The sequence below is a fragment of the Onychostruthus taczanowskii genome, unplaced genomic scaffold, assembly GCF_017590055.1.
Source record: "Onychostruthus taczanowskii isolate IOZ18803 unplaced genomic scaffold, ASM1759005v1 scaffold266, whole genome shotgun sequence".
NCBI classification, from domain to species: domain Eukaryota; kingdom Metazoa; phylum Chordata; class Aves; order Passeriformes; family Passeridae; genus Onychostruthus; species Onychostruthus taczanowskii.
Window position 1 is genome coordinate 115,444 of NW_024499973.1, and position 12,688 is coordinate 128,131.

General features: G+C 57.7%; 4 protein-coding genes across 4 annotated transcripts in view; 3 read left to right on the top strand and 1 right to left on the bottom strand.

Moving 5' to 3' along the window:
- Positions 1-307: 307 nt before the first annotated feature.
- Positions 308-1,735, top strand: LOC121337401 (trichohyalin-like). The gene is made up of 3 exons (XM_041407485.1): positions 308-445; positions 775-1,568; positions 1,693-1,735. The coding sequence occupies exons 1-3, from the start codon at positions 308-310 to the stop codon at positions 1,733-1,735; spliced, it is 975 nt and encodes a 324-aa protein (XP_041263419.1).
- LOC121337402 (trichohyalin-like) lies at positions 1,732-4,820 on the top strand. The gene is made up of 2 exons (XM_041407487.1): positions 1,732-2,573; positions 2,786-4,820. The coding sequence occupies exons 1-2, from the start codon at positions 1,732-1,734 to the stop codon at positions 4,818-4,820; spliced, it is 2,877 nt and encodes a 958-aa protein (XP_041263421.1).
- Positions 4,821-6,784: 1,964 nt separating this feature from the next.
- Positions 6,785-9,703, top strand: S100A11 (S100 calcium binding protein A11). The gene is made up of 3 exons (XM_041407469.1): positions 6,785-6,917; positions 8,287-8,424; positions 9,426-9,703. The coding sequence occupies exons 1-3, from the start codon at positions 6,915-6,917 to the stop codon at positions 9,576-9,578; spliced, it is 294 nt and encodes a 97-aa protein (XP_041263403.1). The 5' UTR covers positions 6,785-6,914; the 3' UTR covers positions 9,579-9,703.
- Positions 9,704-10,430: 727 nt separating this feature from the next.
- COPA (COPI coat complex subunit alpha) overlaps positions 10,431-12,688 on the bottom strand; it is a gene marked incomplete at its 5' end in the record, with an annotated part of 28,575 nt that continues 26,317 nt past the window's right edge. The window contains 2 exons of the mRNA XM_041407488.1: positions 10,431-10,917; positions 11,981-12,175. Coding sequence (XP_041263422.1) covers positions 10,858-10,917; positions 11,981-12,175 — 255 coding nt within the window. The remainder of the gene's footprint in view (positions 10,918-11,980; positions 12,176-12,688) is intronic.

Here is a 12,688-nt window from a genome sequence, read left to right on the forward strand (position 1 = left end):
GGCTCCATTTAGGGTCCACTCCAAGGAAATATTCCATGGGATAATCCCACAGGGCAGGATCTGGGGGCACCTCTTGAGTCAGCACCAGCGGGTCCCTCCCCATCACCGCATCCCCGTCACCATTCCCGCTCCGACGTCACCCAAACGCGTCAGTGGCGAAGCCAGAGGCCACTCCCCATCCCACTAAAACCCTGGAATGTGTTCCCAGCAGGGAATGCAGAGTCAGGAATTCTCCTCCCTCTTCCCAAGGGGATCCCCCAGCCCTAGGTCTGCTCCTGTCCCTTGCAGGCTCGCTCGGATCTGCAGGATGTCCCCGTTCTTGGACAGCATCGCCACCATCGTCGGCGTCTTCCAGCAGCACGCCCGGGGAGATGGGGACGGCTCCGGGCTCAGCCGCAGGAGGATGAGGGAGCTCATCCAGAGGGAATTCGCAGATTCCCTGGTGGTGAGCACTGCAGGGAAGGGCTGGGATGTGGGAATGGCAAAATCTCCACTGGAAAGGGAACGGGGAGGGTTCCACCAAAGGTTGGGTTCATTTGTGCCGGGGAAGGGAGTGGAGAACCCTGAGGGAGCTGGGGGGGCTCAGCCTGGAGGAAAGGGGGATCCAGGGGGAATTTTGGGGGATGAATTCCCACAGGTGGTGGTGAGCCCTAAAAGTGAAATTATGAGAGATGGAAGGAGAATTCCTGCGACTCTTCCCTTTTTTGCATTACTCCCCCAAGGAGCAGAAAGACAAAAATCCCCTTTTTTTTCCGGCGTGTTTTTTCCCTGCAGAAGCCACACGACCCTCAGACCATCGAGAAGATCCTGCAGTTCCTGGAGTGGGATGGGGACGGGGACATAGATTTTAACGAGTTCCTCCTCCTGGTGTTCCGGGTGGCCAAGTGCTGCTTCTGGTTCCAGCCGAGGGCCCCGTTCCTGGTGCAGAGGACAAAGCTCCCAACCGGAGGAAAATCCCTCCAGGAGCCAGAATTCAGGAGCAGAGGGAGCCGCCGGCAGCTCCAGGAGGAGGAACAAACCTGGGAGAGGAACCGTGAAGCTGAGCTGCAAGGAGACCTCAGGGTCGGGGAGGTGGAAATCTCAGAGGATGCAAGGAGGGATCAGCAGGAACGTCGCACGCGGAGCAGGAAGGATGTGGAACCACGCGGGGAGCCGATCCCTCAGGAGTACCGGGAACGGAGCCAGGAGCCGTGCGAGCAGCGGGAGAGCCGGAGAAGGCGGCAGCCCCCGGAGCCAGACAGACGGGAGGGAGAGAGGAGAGACCGGGAGGGGCTCCGGGAGGAAGAACTGGCAGACGTGAGGACGGGCAGGCAACGCCAAGAACCCCAAGCACGGCCGGACCGGTGGAGCCGCCAGGAGCCAGGGCGTGATGAAAGAACCCAGTGGCCACGAGGAGTAGATGGAGAAGGTGACAATCGGCCACGGGAACCCGAATTGGTCCGGGAAGAGAGGAGCCGCCACCGCCGGCGTGAGCTGGAACAAAGAGAGCTGGAAGGGAGAAGCTGCCGGGCGGCTGAGCTGGAATGTCCAGAGTCCAGGCGGCCACATCAGTCGTACCTGGAGGAACCGTTAGAGATTGACCTCGGGGAGTGTGGGAGAGCAGAGCCAGAGGAACGTGGCTACAGACGGAGAACAAAGCGGGAAAGAGAGCTGGAATCAGTGGAAAGGGAAAGGGAGATCCGGGAGGAGCAGGAGAGGGAAGAAAGAGATGATCGCAGAAGAAAAGGGAGAATGAGAGAGAGGAGGGTGGATCAGGAACGGGAGCTGGAGGTGGACGTGTCTGAGCGCCGCACACGGGAGACACGAGAGCGTGAAATTCGTGAGATTGAAGATGATGGAAGGAGGCGGAGAGAACCAGTGAGGTACGAAAGAGAGAGAGAGATCTCAGTGGAAGCAGCGGAAGCCGACGTCAAAGTGCGCCATGAGATCCGGGAACGAGGTGAGGAGCTGAGAAGGAGGGAACGTCCCTGTGAGCGTGAGGAGGAAGCAGAACCAGAGAGGAGAATCTCCCGGGTCAGAGAGAGGGAAGAGGCCCTGAGGGAGAGGAGAATCGATCGGCAACGGGAGCTGGAGGGCTCTGAGCGCCGGACGCGGGAAAGGGAGGATGACGTGGCCACAATCGGCCGGAGAGACACACGGGAAAGGCATGAAATTCGGGAGATTCGTGAACTTGAAGCTGATGCAAGAAGACAAAGGGAGTCAGAGAGGTACGAGAGGGAGAGAGAGATCTCAGTGACAGCAGCAGAAGCCGATATCAAAGTGCGCCGTGAGATCCGGGAAAGAGGTGAGGAGCTGAGAAGGAGGGAACGGCCCTGTGAGGGTGGAGAAGACAGAAGAATTTGCCCCAGAAGAGACAGGGAAGAGCCCCTGAGGGAGAAGAGAATAAATCGGGAGCGGGAGCTGGAGGTGGAGGTGTCTGAGCGCCGGGCACGGGAAAGGGAGGAAGATGTGGCTGTCATTGGCCGGAGAGAGACACGGGAGAGACGAGAGCGTGACATTCGTGAGGCTGAAGTGGATGACGAGAGCGTGACATTAGTGAGATTGAAGATGATGGAAGGAGACAGAGAGAATCAGTGAGGTACGAAAGGGAGAGAGAGATCTCAGTGACCGCAGCGGAAGCTGACATCAAAGTGCGCCGTGAGATCCGGGAACGGGAACCACGAGAGGAGCTGAGAAGGAGAGAACGTCCCTGTGAGGGTGAGGAGGAAGCAGAACCAGAGAGGAGAATCTCCCGGGTCAGAGAAGAGGCCGTGAGGGGTGGAGAAGACAGAAGAATTTGCCCCAGAAGAGACAGGGAAGAGCCCCTGAGGGAGAAGAGAATAAATCGGGAGCGGGAGCTGGAGGTGGAGGTGTCTGAGCGCCGGGCACGGGAAAGGGAGGAAGATGTGGCTGTCATTGGCCGGAGAGAGACACGGGAGAGACGAGAGCGTGACATTCGTGAGATTGAAGATGATGGAAGGAGACAGAGAGAATCAGTGAGGTACGAAAGGGAGAGAGAGATCTCAGTGGAAGCAGCAGAAGCCGACATCAAAGTGCGCCGTGAGATCCGGGAACGAGGTGAGGAGCTGAGATGGAGAGTGTGTCCCTGTGACCGTGAGGAGGAAGCAGAACCAGAGAGAAGAATTTCCCGGGTCAGAGAAGAGGCTGCGAGGGAGAGTAGAATAAATCGGGAGCGGGAGCTGGACGTGGTGGCCTCTGAGCGCCGGACACGGGAAAGGGAGGCAGAAGTGGCTGTCATTGGCCAGAGAGAGTCACGGGACAGACGAGAGCGTGACATTCGTGAGGCTGAAGTGGATGCCAGGAGAGAACAAGAAGTCTATGACAGGAGAAGAGAGATCTCAGCGGAAGCAGCGGAAGCCGATGTCAAAGTGCGCCGTGAGATCCGGGAACGGGAACCACGAGAGGAGCTGAGAAGGAGAGAACGTCCGTGTGAGGATGAGGAGGAAGCAGAACCAGAGAGGAGAATCTCCCGGGTCAGAGAAGAGGCTGCGAGGGAGAGGAGAATTGATTGGCAACGGGAGCTGGAGGTGGAGGCCTCTGAGCGCCGGACACGGGAAAGGGAGGAAGAAGTGGCCAGAGTCGGCCGGAGAGAGACACGGGAGAGACAAGAGCGGGACATTGACATTCGTAACATTGAAGATGATGGAAGGAGACAGAGAGAACCAGTGAGGTACGAAACGGGGCGAGAGATCTCAGTGGCAGCAGCAGAAGCCGACATCAAAGTGCGCCGTGAGATCCGGGAACGGGAACCACGAGAGGAGCTGAGAAGGAGAGAACGTCCCTGTGAGCGTGAGGAGGAAGCAGAACCAGAGAGGAGAATCTCCCGGGTCAGAGAAGAGGCCCTGAGGGAGAGGAGAATCAACCGTGAACAGGAGCTGGAGGCCTCCGAGCGCCGCAGCCGCCAGACATGGGACAGGGAGGCAGAAGTGACCATCACTGACCAGAGGGAGGCACGTGATGAGGTCAGGCTGGAGGTCCTGGAGGAAGAAGATGAGGAGGAGCTGGAGCAGGGCCAGTGTCGGTACCAGACCCTGGACGTGGACACCGGCGATCTCTGTCCCCCAGGACAGGAGGTGCCCGTCAGTGACCTCAGGGTCCGGTACCGCCCCGCTGACCCCGACGTCCGGCCCGAGGTGCGGCTGCTCCCCGAGCCCGTGGAGCCTCAGACCGTCGCCTACTTGGTGCATGTGATCCAGAACCTGGAGGACCCCAAGGCCGCCACCTACGAGATCGTGTGCCACCAGCCCGGCCAGCGGGGCCAGCCCGTGTGTGTCCGGACCTGCTCCGTGTCCCCACGGCCACCGAGCGACCGCGGGGGCCAGCCCGAGGCGCCGCCATCCAAATGCCAGGAAAACCGCGAGGTTCTGGATGAGCCCCGGGAAAGATCCGGAAAAGAGGTGAAGGACGGAGCCCTGCGGGATTCGGCTGAGCCGGAGGCTGTGAAAGGCGAGCGGGTGAAATCCAAGGAGATCCGGAAGCGCCCCGAGATCCCTGAGGTGGAGCAGGATCAGCCCCAGGGTGAGGAGCCCCAGAAGGTCCCACGGGAGCCCGGATCCGGCTGCCAGCGGAGAGAGCGCGAGGACGGCGAGGCCAAGAGCTGCGTCCCCCCGGAATGTCGGGATGCGGAGCGGAGAGACCCCGGAGAGACCCGCAGAGAGGGAGTCCAGGAGGCTCAGGAGGCTCCTGAGGAGGAACCCAGCAAGAGGAGCCCCCGGGAACCCGGCAGTTCCCAGGTTTCTCGGGAAGGTGGCACCAAGCAGGGCCAGGAGCCCCCGCAGGAGGCCCCGAGCCGCCCCAGGGATGAATCCAAGACATCCTGAGGGGAATCCACCTCTCCCTGGAGCCTCTCCAGGTCCTTTTGAGGGTCACTTCTGGCCCCCATTGCCAGCTTGGCAAGTGGTGGCCCAGCAGTGATGGACTCAAAAGGATCCCAGGGTGTCCAGTGGGGTTTGGGGGCTTTTCCCTGGAATTAATCCTCAGCAGGAAGCAAGATCCCCCCGGATCCGGAGTTTCCACCTCCCTGCCGGGTGTGTCCCTCCATATTTAATCATTTTTTCTGCTCTAATTGGAGTCCTTGGGTCCCTCTGTCCTCTTTTGCACCCTGGGGTGTCACTTCAGGTCCCCCCAGGCACAGGGCTGGGCTGCTCTCGGCTTCTGCCGTTAAACTCCAAAAAATTCCTGATTTTGGGGCCTGGAAATCCTCGAGGCTGGGGGAAAAAAAATCACCTTTTTAACCTCGATTCCAGCAGAATTCCAGCTCCAGGCCCCAGGGATTTGGAGCCACAGGGTGCTGGTGGTGGGTGGGGGATTCTCCTTCTCTTCCTTTTCCTTTTCCTTCCTTTTTACCGCATGGAAAATGGGAATAAATGGCTGATTCCTGCAGCAGCTCCGAGCGTCACTTTCCGGAGGGCTGGGAGGGTTGGGAGGGGGGCCCAGCTGGGATCAGGCATTCCCAGTTGGGATCAGGCATTCCCAGTTCCGGTCATGGAGAGTGTGTCCCTGTGACCGTGAGGAGGAAGCAGAACCAGAGAGGAGAATCTCCCGGGTCAGAGAAGAGGCCACGAGGGAGAGGAGAATTGATCGGGAGCGGGAGCTGGACGTGGTGGCTTTCCAGTTGGGATCAGGCATTCCCAGTTCAGGTCAGGCATTCCCAGTTAGGATCAGGCATTCCCAGTTCAGGTCAGGCATTCCCAGTTCAGGTCAGGCATTCCCAGTTCCGGTCACACATTCCCAGTTCAGCCCCCAAACTCCTCCTAATCCCAAATCCCACCCAATCCCCATTCTCCATTCCCACATCCCGCTCCAGGCTCCAGGGGCTCCCCAGCTGGGGACAGGACAGGATAGGAACAGGAACAGGGACAGGGACAGGGACAGGAACAGGAAGAGGAACACAGCTCCGTGACACTGACAGAGCTCAGTGATGGGGACAGGAACAGGAACAGTGACACTGGCAGGGCTCGGTGGCAATGCCAGGGACAGGAACAGTGACACTGGCAGGGCTCGGTGGCAATGCCAGGGACAGTGACACAGCTCGGTGACAATGCCAGGGGCAGTGACACAGCTGCCAGCGCTTGGTGGCAATGCCAGGGACACGCGCCAGCCATGTGGCCGCACAGATGGCAGCGTCTCCATCCCGGAGCCTCTGGGAACTGAACATCCCAAATCCCTGGGATCGGCCCTGGCACAGGGAAATGTCACCTCCCCCCTCCCGCCATGTCACCAGAGGGTTCTGAGGGGGAGGGAAAACCCAAAGGGAGCTCCCAGCTCGGGAAAATTCCCTTTGGGAGAGGTGGATTGGGGGAAAATCCCAATATTCGGGAAAAATAGGAGTTTGGGAGCAGGATACTGAGGGGAAAGGGAAAATCTGCCAAGTCCTGGAGGAATTCCCGGGATCCCAAAACTCATTCTGATCCCTGGTTTTTTAACCCCTCTCTGCTCCAGCCTCCCCCTGAATATTTTGGGATTTTCCCTTTTTCCTTCTCCAGCCTCCCCCTGAATACTTTGGGATTTTCCCTTTTTCCTTCTCCAGCCTCCCCCTGAATATTTTAGGATTTTCCCTTTTCCTGCTCCAGGCTCTCCCGGAAGACTTTTTTGAGGAAACTTCCCCCCCTTTTCCCCCAACCTCCCCGTTAAGATTTTTGGGATTTCCCCCCGCTCCCATGCCCGAGGACGACTCCAGGGATATCCCAAGCGGCAAACCGGGATGGGGCAGGATTTGGGAATGCCCGCAAAGCCCCAGACCGGGCCGGGCACATTCCAGGGGCGCGGGAGGAGCCGGCTGCCCCTGGAAACGAAAATTGCCCAACGTGTCCGGGGCTGACTCAGCCCGGGCGGGGCTCTGGAACTTTCCCCGAGCTCTTTTTTTCCTGATCCTACAACTCCAAACCGGAGCGGAGCCGCTGCGTATCCCAGCCATGGTGAGGGATTCCCGGGAATTTTGGTGGGGGGGAGAATGGATCAGGAGCGAGGGAAAAGGAGATTTTCCTGCGAAACGCCCCAAAATCGGAGTGGGAGGGGATAGGGCGTGGTCCCAAGGGAAGGAAAGAACAGGGGGAAGAAACGGAAAAATGGGGGAAAACAAGGAAAAAAGGGAAAAAATGGGTGGGGGGAGGCAGGTAAAAAACGGGCGGAAAATGGGGGGAAAACGGGGGAAAAAACAGGGCAGAAACCGGGAGGAAAATGGCAAAACCCAGGGAAAACCAGGAAAAAAACCGGGGGAAAACAGGGAAAATGGGTGAAAAACAGGGAAAACCCGGGGTGGGGTGGGGAGAAATGGGGGAAACAGGGAAAGAACGGGATTATCTCCCAGAAAAATCCGCCTGAGCCGAACCCGGCCCCTGCCACCGCCCCGCCGGATCCGCCACCTCCCCCGGGCATTTTCCAGGAGCCGCTCCCGGTCCGGGCCCGTCCCGCTGCGCCAGGGAGCGAAATCCAGGGAAAAATGCGGCGGAACGGGTCCGGCTGAGCCCTTCCCGCATCCCGAGAAAACCGGGATTGCTCTTGGAAAAGCTGGGATGGGCACAGGAGGTGCTTGCCTGCTCCCAAAAAATTCGGGGTTGCTCCTTGGCACACCTGGAATGGGCAGAGGAGGCTCCTCCAGCCCTTCCCTCATCCCAAAAAAACTGGGATTGCTCCAGGCATGGGCAGAGGAGGCTCCTCCAGCCCTTCCCTCATCCCAAAAAAACTGGGATTGCTCCTGGAATGGGTAAAGAAGGCCTTTCCCTGCTCCCAAAAAACCTGGAATCACTCCAGGCATGGGCAGAGGAGGCTCCTCCAGCCCTTCCCTCATACCAAAAAAACTGGGATTTCTCCTGGAATGGGTAAAGACGGCCTTTCCCTGCTCCCAAAAAAACTGGAATTGCTCCAGACATGGGCAGAGGAGGCTCCTCCAGCCCTTCCCTCATCCCAAAAAAACTGGAATTGCTCCTTGAATGGGTAAAGAAGGCCTTTCCCTGCTCCCAAAAAACCTGGAATTGCTCCAGGCATGGGCAGAGGAGGCTCCTCCAGCCCTTCCCTCATCCCAAAAAAACTGGGATTGCTCCTTGAATGGGTAGAGAAGGCCTTTCCCTGCTCCCAAAAACCCTGGAATCACTCCAGGCATGGGCAGAGGAGGCTCCTCCAGCCCTTCCTCATCCCAAAAAACCTGGGATTGCTCCTGGAATGGGCGGGCACAGGGGGCCTCTCCCTGCTCCCAAAAAATCCGGGATTGGCCCCGGCACACCTGGGGCGGGCAGAGGGGTGTCCCCAGCCCCCCCCCACCCCAAATCCCGGGATTTGTGCTCCCAGCCCACGGAGACGGAGCGCTGCATCGAGTCGCTGCTGGCCGTGTTCCAGCGCTACGCCGGCCGCGAGGGCGACTCCTGCACCCTCTCCAAGCGGGAATTCCGCGCCTTCATGGACACCGAGCTGGCCGCCTTCACCAAGGTCCGGGAACGGGCGGTCGTGGGATCCACGGGATGGGAGTGAGGGGATGGGATCCGTGGGATCCATGGGGTTGGGGTGGGATCCATGGGATGGGATCAGTGGGATGGATGGGATGGGATCAACAGGATCCATGGAATGGGGTGGGGATACGATCAATGGGATCCTTGGGATGGGATGGGATCAGTGCGATCCATGGGATTGGGATGGGATCCATGGGATGGGATCAGTGGGATCGATGGGATGGGATCAACGGGATCCATGGAATGGGGTGGGGATACGATCAATGGGATCCTTGGGATGGGATGGGATCAGTGCGATCCATGGGATTGGGATGGGATCCATGGGATGGGATCCATGGGATGGGATCAGTGGGATCGATGGGATGGGGTGAGGATAGGATCAGTGGGATCCTTGGGATGGGATTGATGGGATGGGATCCATGAGATCGATGGGATGGGGTGGGGATAGGATCAGTGGGATCCATGGGATTGGGATGGGATCCATGGGATGGGATCCATGGGATGAATGCAATCCATGCGATCCATAGGCTGGGATTGGATCAATGGGATCCATGGAATGGGGTGAGGATAGGATCAATGGGATCCTTGGGATGGGATGGGATCCATGAGATCAGTGGGATGGGATAGGCTCAATGGGATCCATGGAATGGGGTGGAGATGGGATCAGTGGGATCCATGGGATTGGGACGGGATCAGTGAGACAGGATCAGTGGGAACAATGGGATCAATCAGCTGGGATGGGATCAATGGGCTGTGATCGGATCAATGGGATGGGATCCATGGGAGGGATCCAGGGGGTCCCAGCCCTGGGGATGTGCCGGGATGGGGTCTGGAGCGGGATGGGATTGCGGGACCATCACTGAACGTGGCTGCTCAAGGATTTTCCATCCCAAACCATTCCCAGATTCCCTGAGCTCCCCTCCCTGCCTGGGCAGGGAATTCCCCCTCATTCCAGGCACCAATTCCCGTTTTTTCCCCCAGAACCAGAAGGACCCGGGCGTGGTGGACAGGATGATGAAGAAGCTGGACATGAACAGCGACGGGCAGCTGGATTTCCAGGAGTTCCTGAACCTCATCGGGGGCATCGCCGTGGCCTGCCACGACTCCCTGGTCCTCAAATCCCCCAAGCCCTAAATCCAGAGGCTCTGGCTCCACCCCAGAGCCCCCCGGAACGCCCCATGGAATGCTGGAAGTGAGGCAACGCTCGCATTCCCTTTTTTGCCCCTGCTTTTTTATGGATAAATAAATGGTTGAAGACCCCGAGGGACTCCGGGATCAGCGAGGGGAGGGGAAGAATCCCAAAGTGATCCTCACCTGCTCATCCGCTCGGAATTCCAGGGATTCCCTCCAGGGGTGGGGATCCAACCCTCCCTCAGCCCCTTCCGGTGCTTCCCAACCCTTTTTCCATGGAAAAACCATCCCAGATTTCCAGCCCTGGCACAGCTCGAGGCCGTTCCCTCTTGTCCTGTCCCTGTTCCCTGGGATCAGATCCCAAATCCCCCCTGGCAGATCCCAAATCCCCCTTTTCTCCAGGCTGAGCCCCCTCGGGATCCTCCGTTCCCTTTTCCAGCAGCTCCAGCCCCGTTCCCTGGACACTTCCATCCCCTCCTTCCATGCCCTGGACATTCCCAGCAGGACAAGCCCTGGAACTGCATCCCTGCATCCTCCCCCGTTGTTATTCCCACCCCTCTCCCCTGCAGGGATAGGAATCCACCCAAATTTGGGAATCCCGGAGCCTTTTCCGTGCCCTGGGGCCAAAGCCGGGAGTGACAAAGGACAAAACTCCACCTGGAAATGCAGGACAAGCCCTCAGGGTTAATTGGGGCGTTAATTACACCCCGCTAATTAACACACCCAGCTCCCAATCATCCCAGGAGCGCCCATCCCATCCTCTGGAAAATTCCCAGCTCTCCAAGCAGAGGTGGAAAAAGGGATTAAATTCAATTTTTTTTTTTTTGGCGTGTCCGGAGCTGCAAACCAGGGAAATCCAGGTGATTAATGAACTTTATTAACGACGGGAGCTCATTAAGTTGCCATGACGACAACAGAAGGCGTCAACGAACACAGAGCCACTTCCAGAGGGAGCAGGATTTCCCTGGATTCGGGATTTACAGAGCCAATCCCGGGTTTTCCAAGAAATTTTTTAGGATTTTAAGGGGAGCAGAGGAGGTTGTGTCCCAACCAGGATTTGGGAAGAGCCTCCCTTCCCCCTCTGGAAAAAATTTGGGATAAAAGCACAGAAAAAGCTCTCTGTGAACAAGGAAAAAAATTCCTCCTAAACGTGGGGAAAAAATCTCAATCCGGAATTCCAGGGCGAGGAAAAACCGGGAAGAGAGGATGGGAATGGCCAAGGGGAGGGAGTGGGGGGAAAGCTGGGAGGGGGGAGTGGGAATTTCCTTATCCAGGAGAATTCCTAGCGGAACTGGAGGGGGCTGATGCGCAGCCCCAGCACGTCCTTCCCGATCTCCGTCACCTGCAGGGACAAAGAGAGGATTTAGGGTGAAAATTCGGGATTTAGGGGTGAAAGTTGGGGATTTAGGGGTGAAAGTTGGGGATTTAGGGGTGAAAATTCGGGATTTAGGGGTTGGGTTTGTGGCTGTCACTCCTGGGCCTGTGCTGTGAGCACTGGGAAGGGTCTGGGAGCGTCCTGAGATCCCTTAGGGGGATTTGGGTGAGAATTTGAGGGATTTGTGTGGAAATTTGAGGGATTTGAGGGGATATTTGAGATATTTTCACGGATATTGGAGATATTTCCATGGATATTTGAGATATTTCCACGGATGGATGAGTTTCCCCCTCAGCCTCCTCCAGACCAACCAGGCCCAACTCCCGCAGGCCTTCTTTGGGGGAGAAACACTCCAGAGCTCAAATCCCCTGTCAGAGGATTTTTGAGGATGTTGGAGATAATTCCATGGATATTTGAGGTATTTCCACAGATAATGGAGATATTTCCACGGATATTTGAGATATTTCCATGGATATTTGAGATATTTCCACAGATGGATGAGTTTCCCCCTCAGCCTCCTCCAGACCAACCAGGCCCAACTCCCGCAGGCCTTCTTTGTGGGAGAAACACTCCAGAGCCCAAATCCCCTGTCAGAGGAGACATTTTTGGAGATATTGGAGATATTTCCATGAATATTGAAAATATTTCCATGGAGGGATGAGTTTCCCCCTCAGCCTCCTCCAGACCAACCAGGCCCAACTCCCACAGGCCTTCTTTGTGGGAGAAACACTCCAGAGCCCAAATCCTCTTTCAGAGGAGAGTTTTTTGAGGATATTGGAGATAATTCCATGGATATTGAAGATATTTCCACAGATATTGGAGATATTTCCATGGATGGATGAGTTTCCCCCTCAGCCTCCTCCAGACCAACCAGGCCCAACTCCCACAGGCCTCCCTTGCGGGATAGACCCCAAACCCCCTCCGGAACCACAAAATGTCCGCCCAAAGGACAGCACTGACCCCTCAAACCACCTCCCAACCCCGATTTCTGCCAGCCCACAGCTCAGCGGGACGAGCGGCGTCCCCTCACCGTGGTGACGCGGCAGATCTGTCCCCGGAACTCGGGGCTGTAGCAGGCCCCGCTGAGGGGACACTTCTCCACGGCTTTGCCGCGGTAGATGGGGCGGTACGAGGCGGCGCAGATGTCGAAGGGGTTGTGCTGGTCGTAGTTCAGCTGGTGGCTGTCGACGGGGTTCTTCTCGCACGCCGCCAGGATCTTCCGCGTCTGGGGACGGCACCGCCGTGAGCACGGGGAACGGGGGCGCCCCAAAAAGGGTCACAGCGGGGTTTGGGGACAGGGACACCTCAAAAAGGGTCACAGTAGGGTTTGGGGACAGGGACACCCCAAAAATGGTGTCACAGGAAGGGTTCCACACCTGAGGGTCTCAGCTCATGTTTGGGGACAGGGACACCTCAAAAAGGGTCACAGTAGGGTTTGGGGACAGGGACACCTCAAAAAGGGTCACAGTGGGGGTTTGGGGACAGGGATACCCCAAAAATGGTGTTACAGGAAAGGTTCCACACCTGAGGGTCTCAGCTCATGTTTGGGGACAGGGACACCTCAAAAAGGGTCACAGTGGGGGTTTGGGGACAGGGACACCTCAAAAAGGGTCACAGTGGGGGTTTGGGGACAGGGACACCTCAAAAAGGGTCACAGTGGGGGTTTGGGGACAGGGACACCTCAAAAAGGGTCACAGTGGGGGTTTGGGGACAGGGACACCTCAAAAAGGGTCACAGT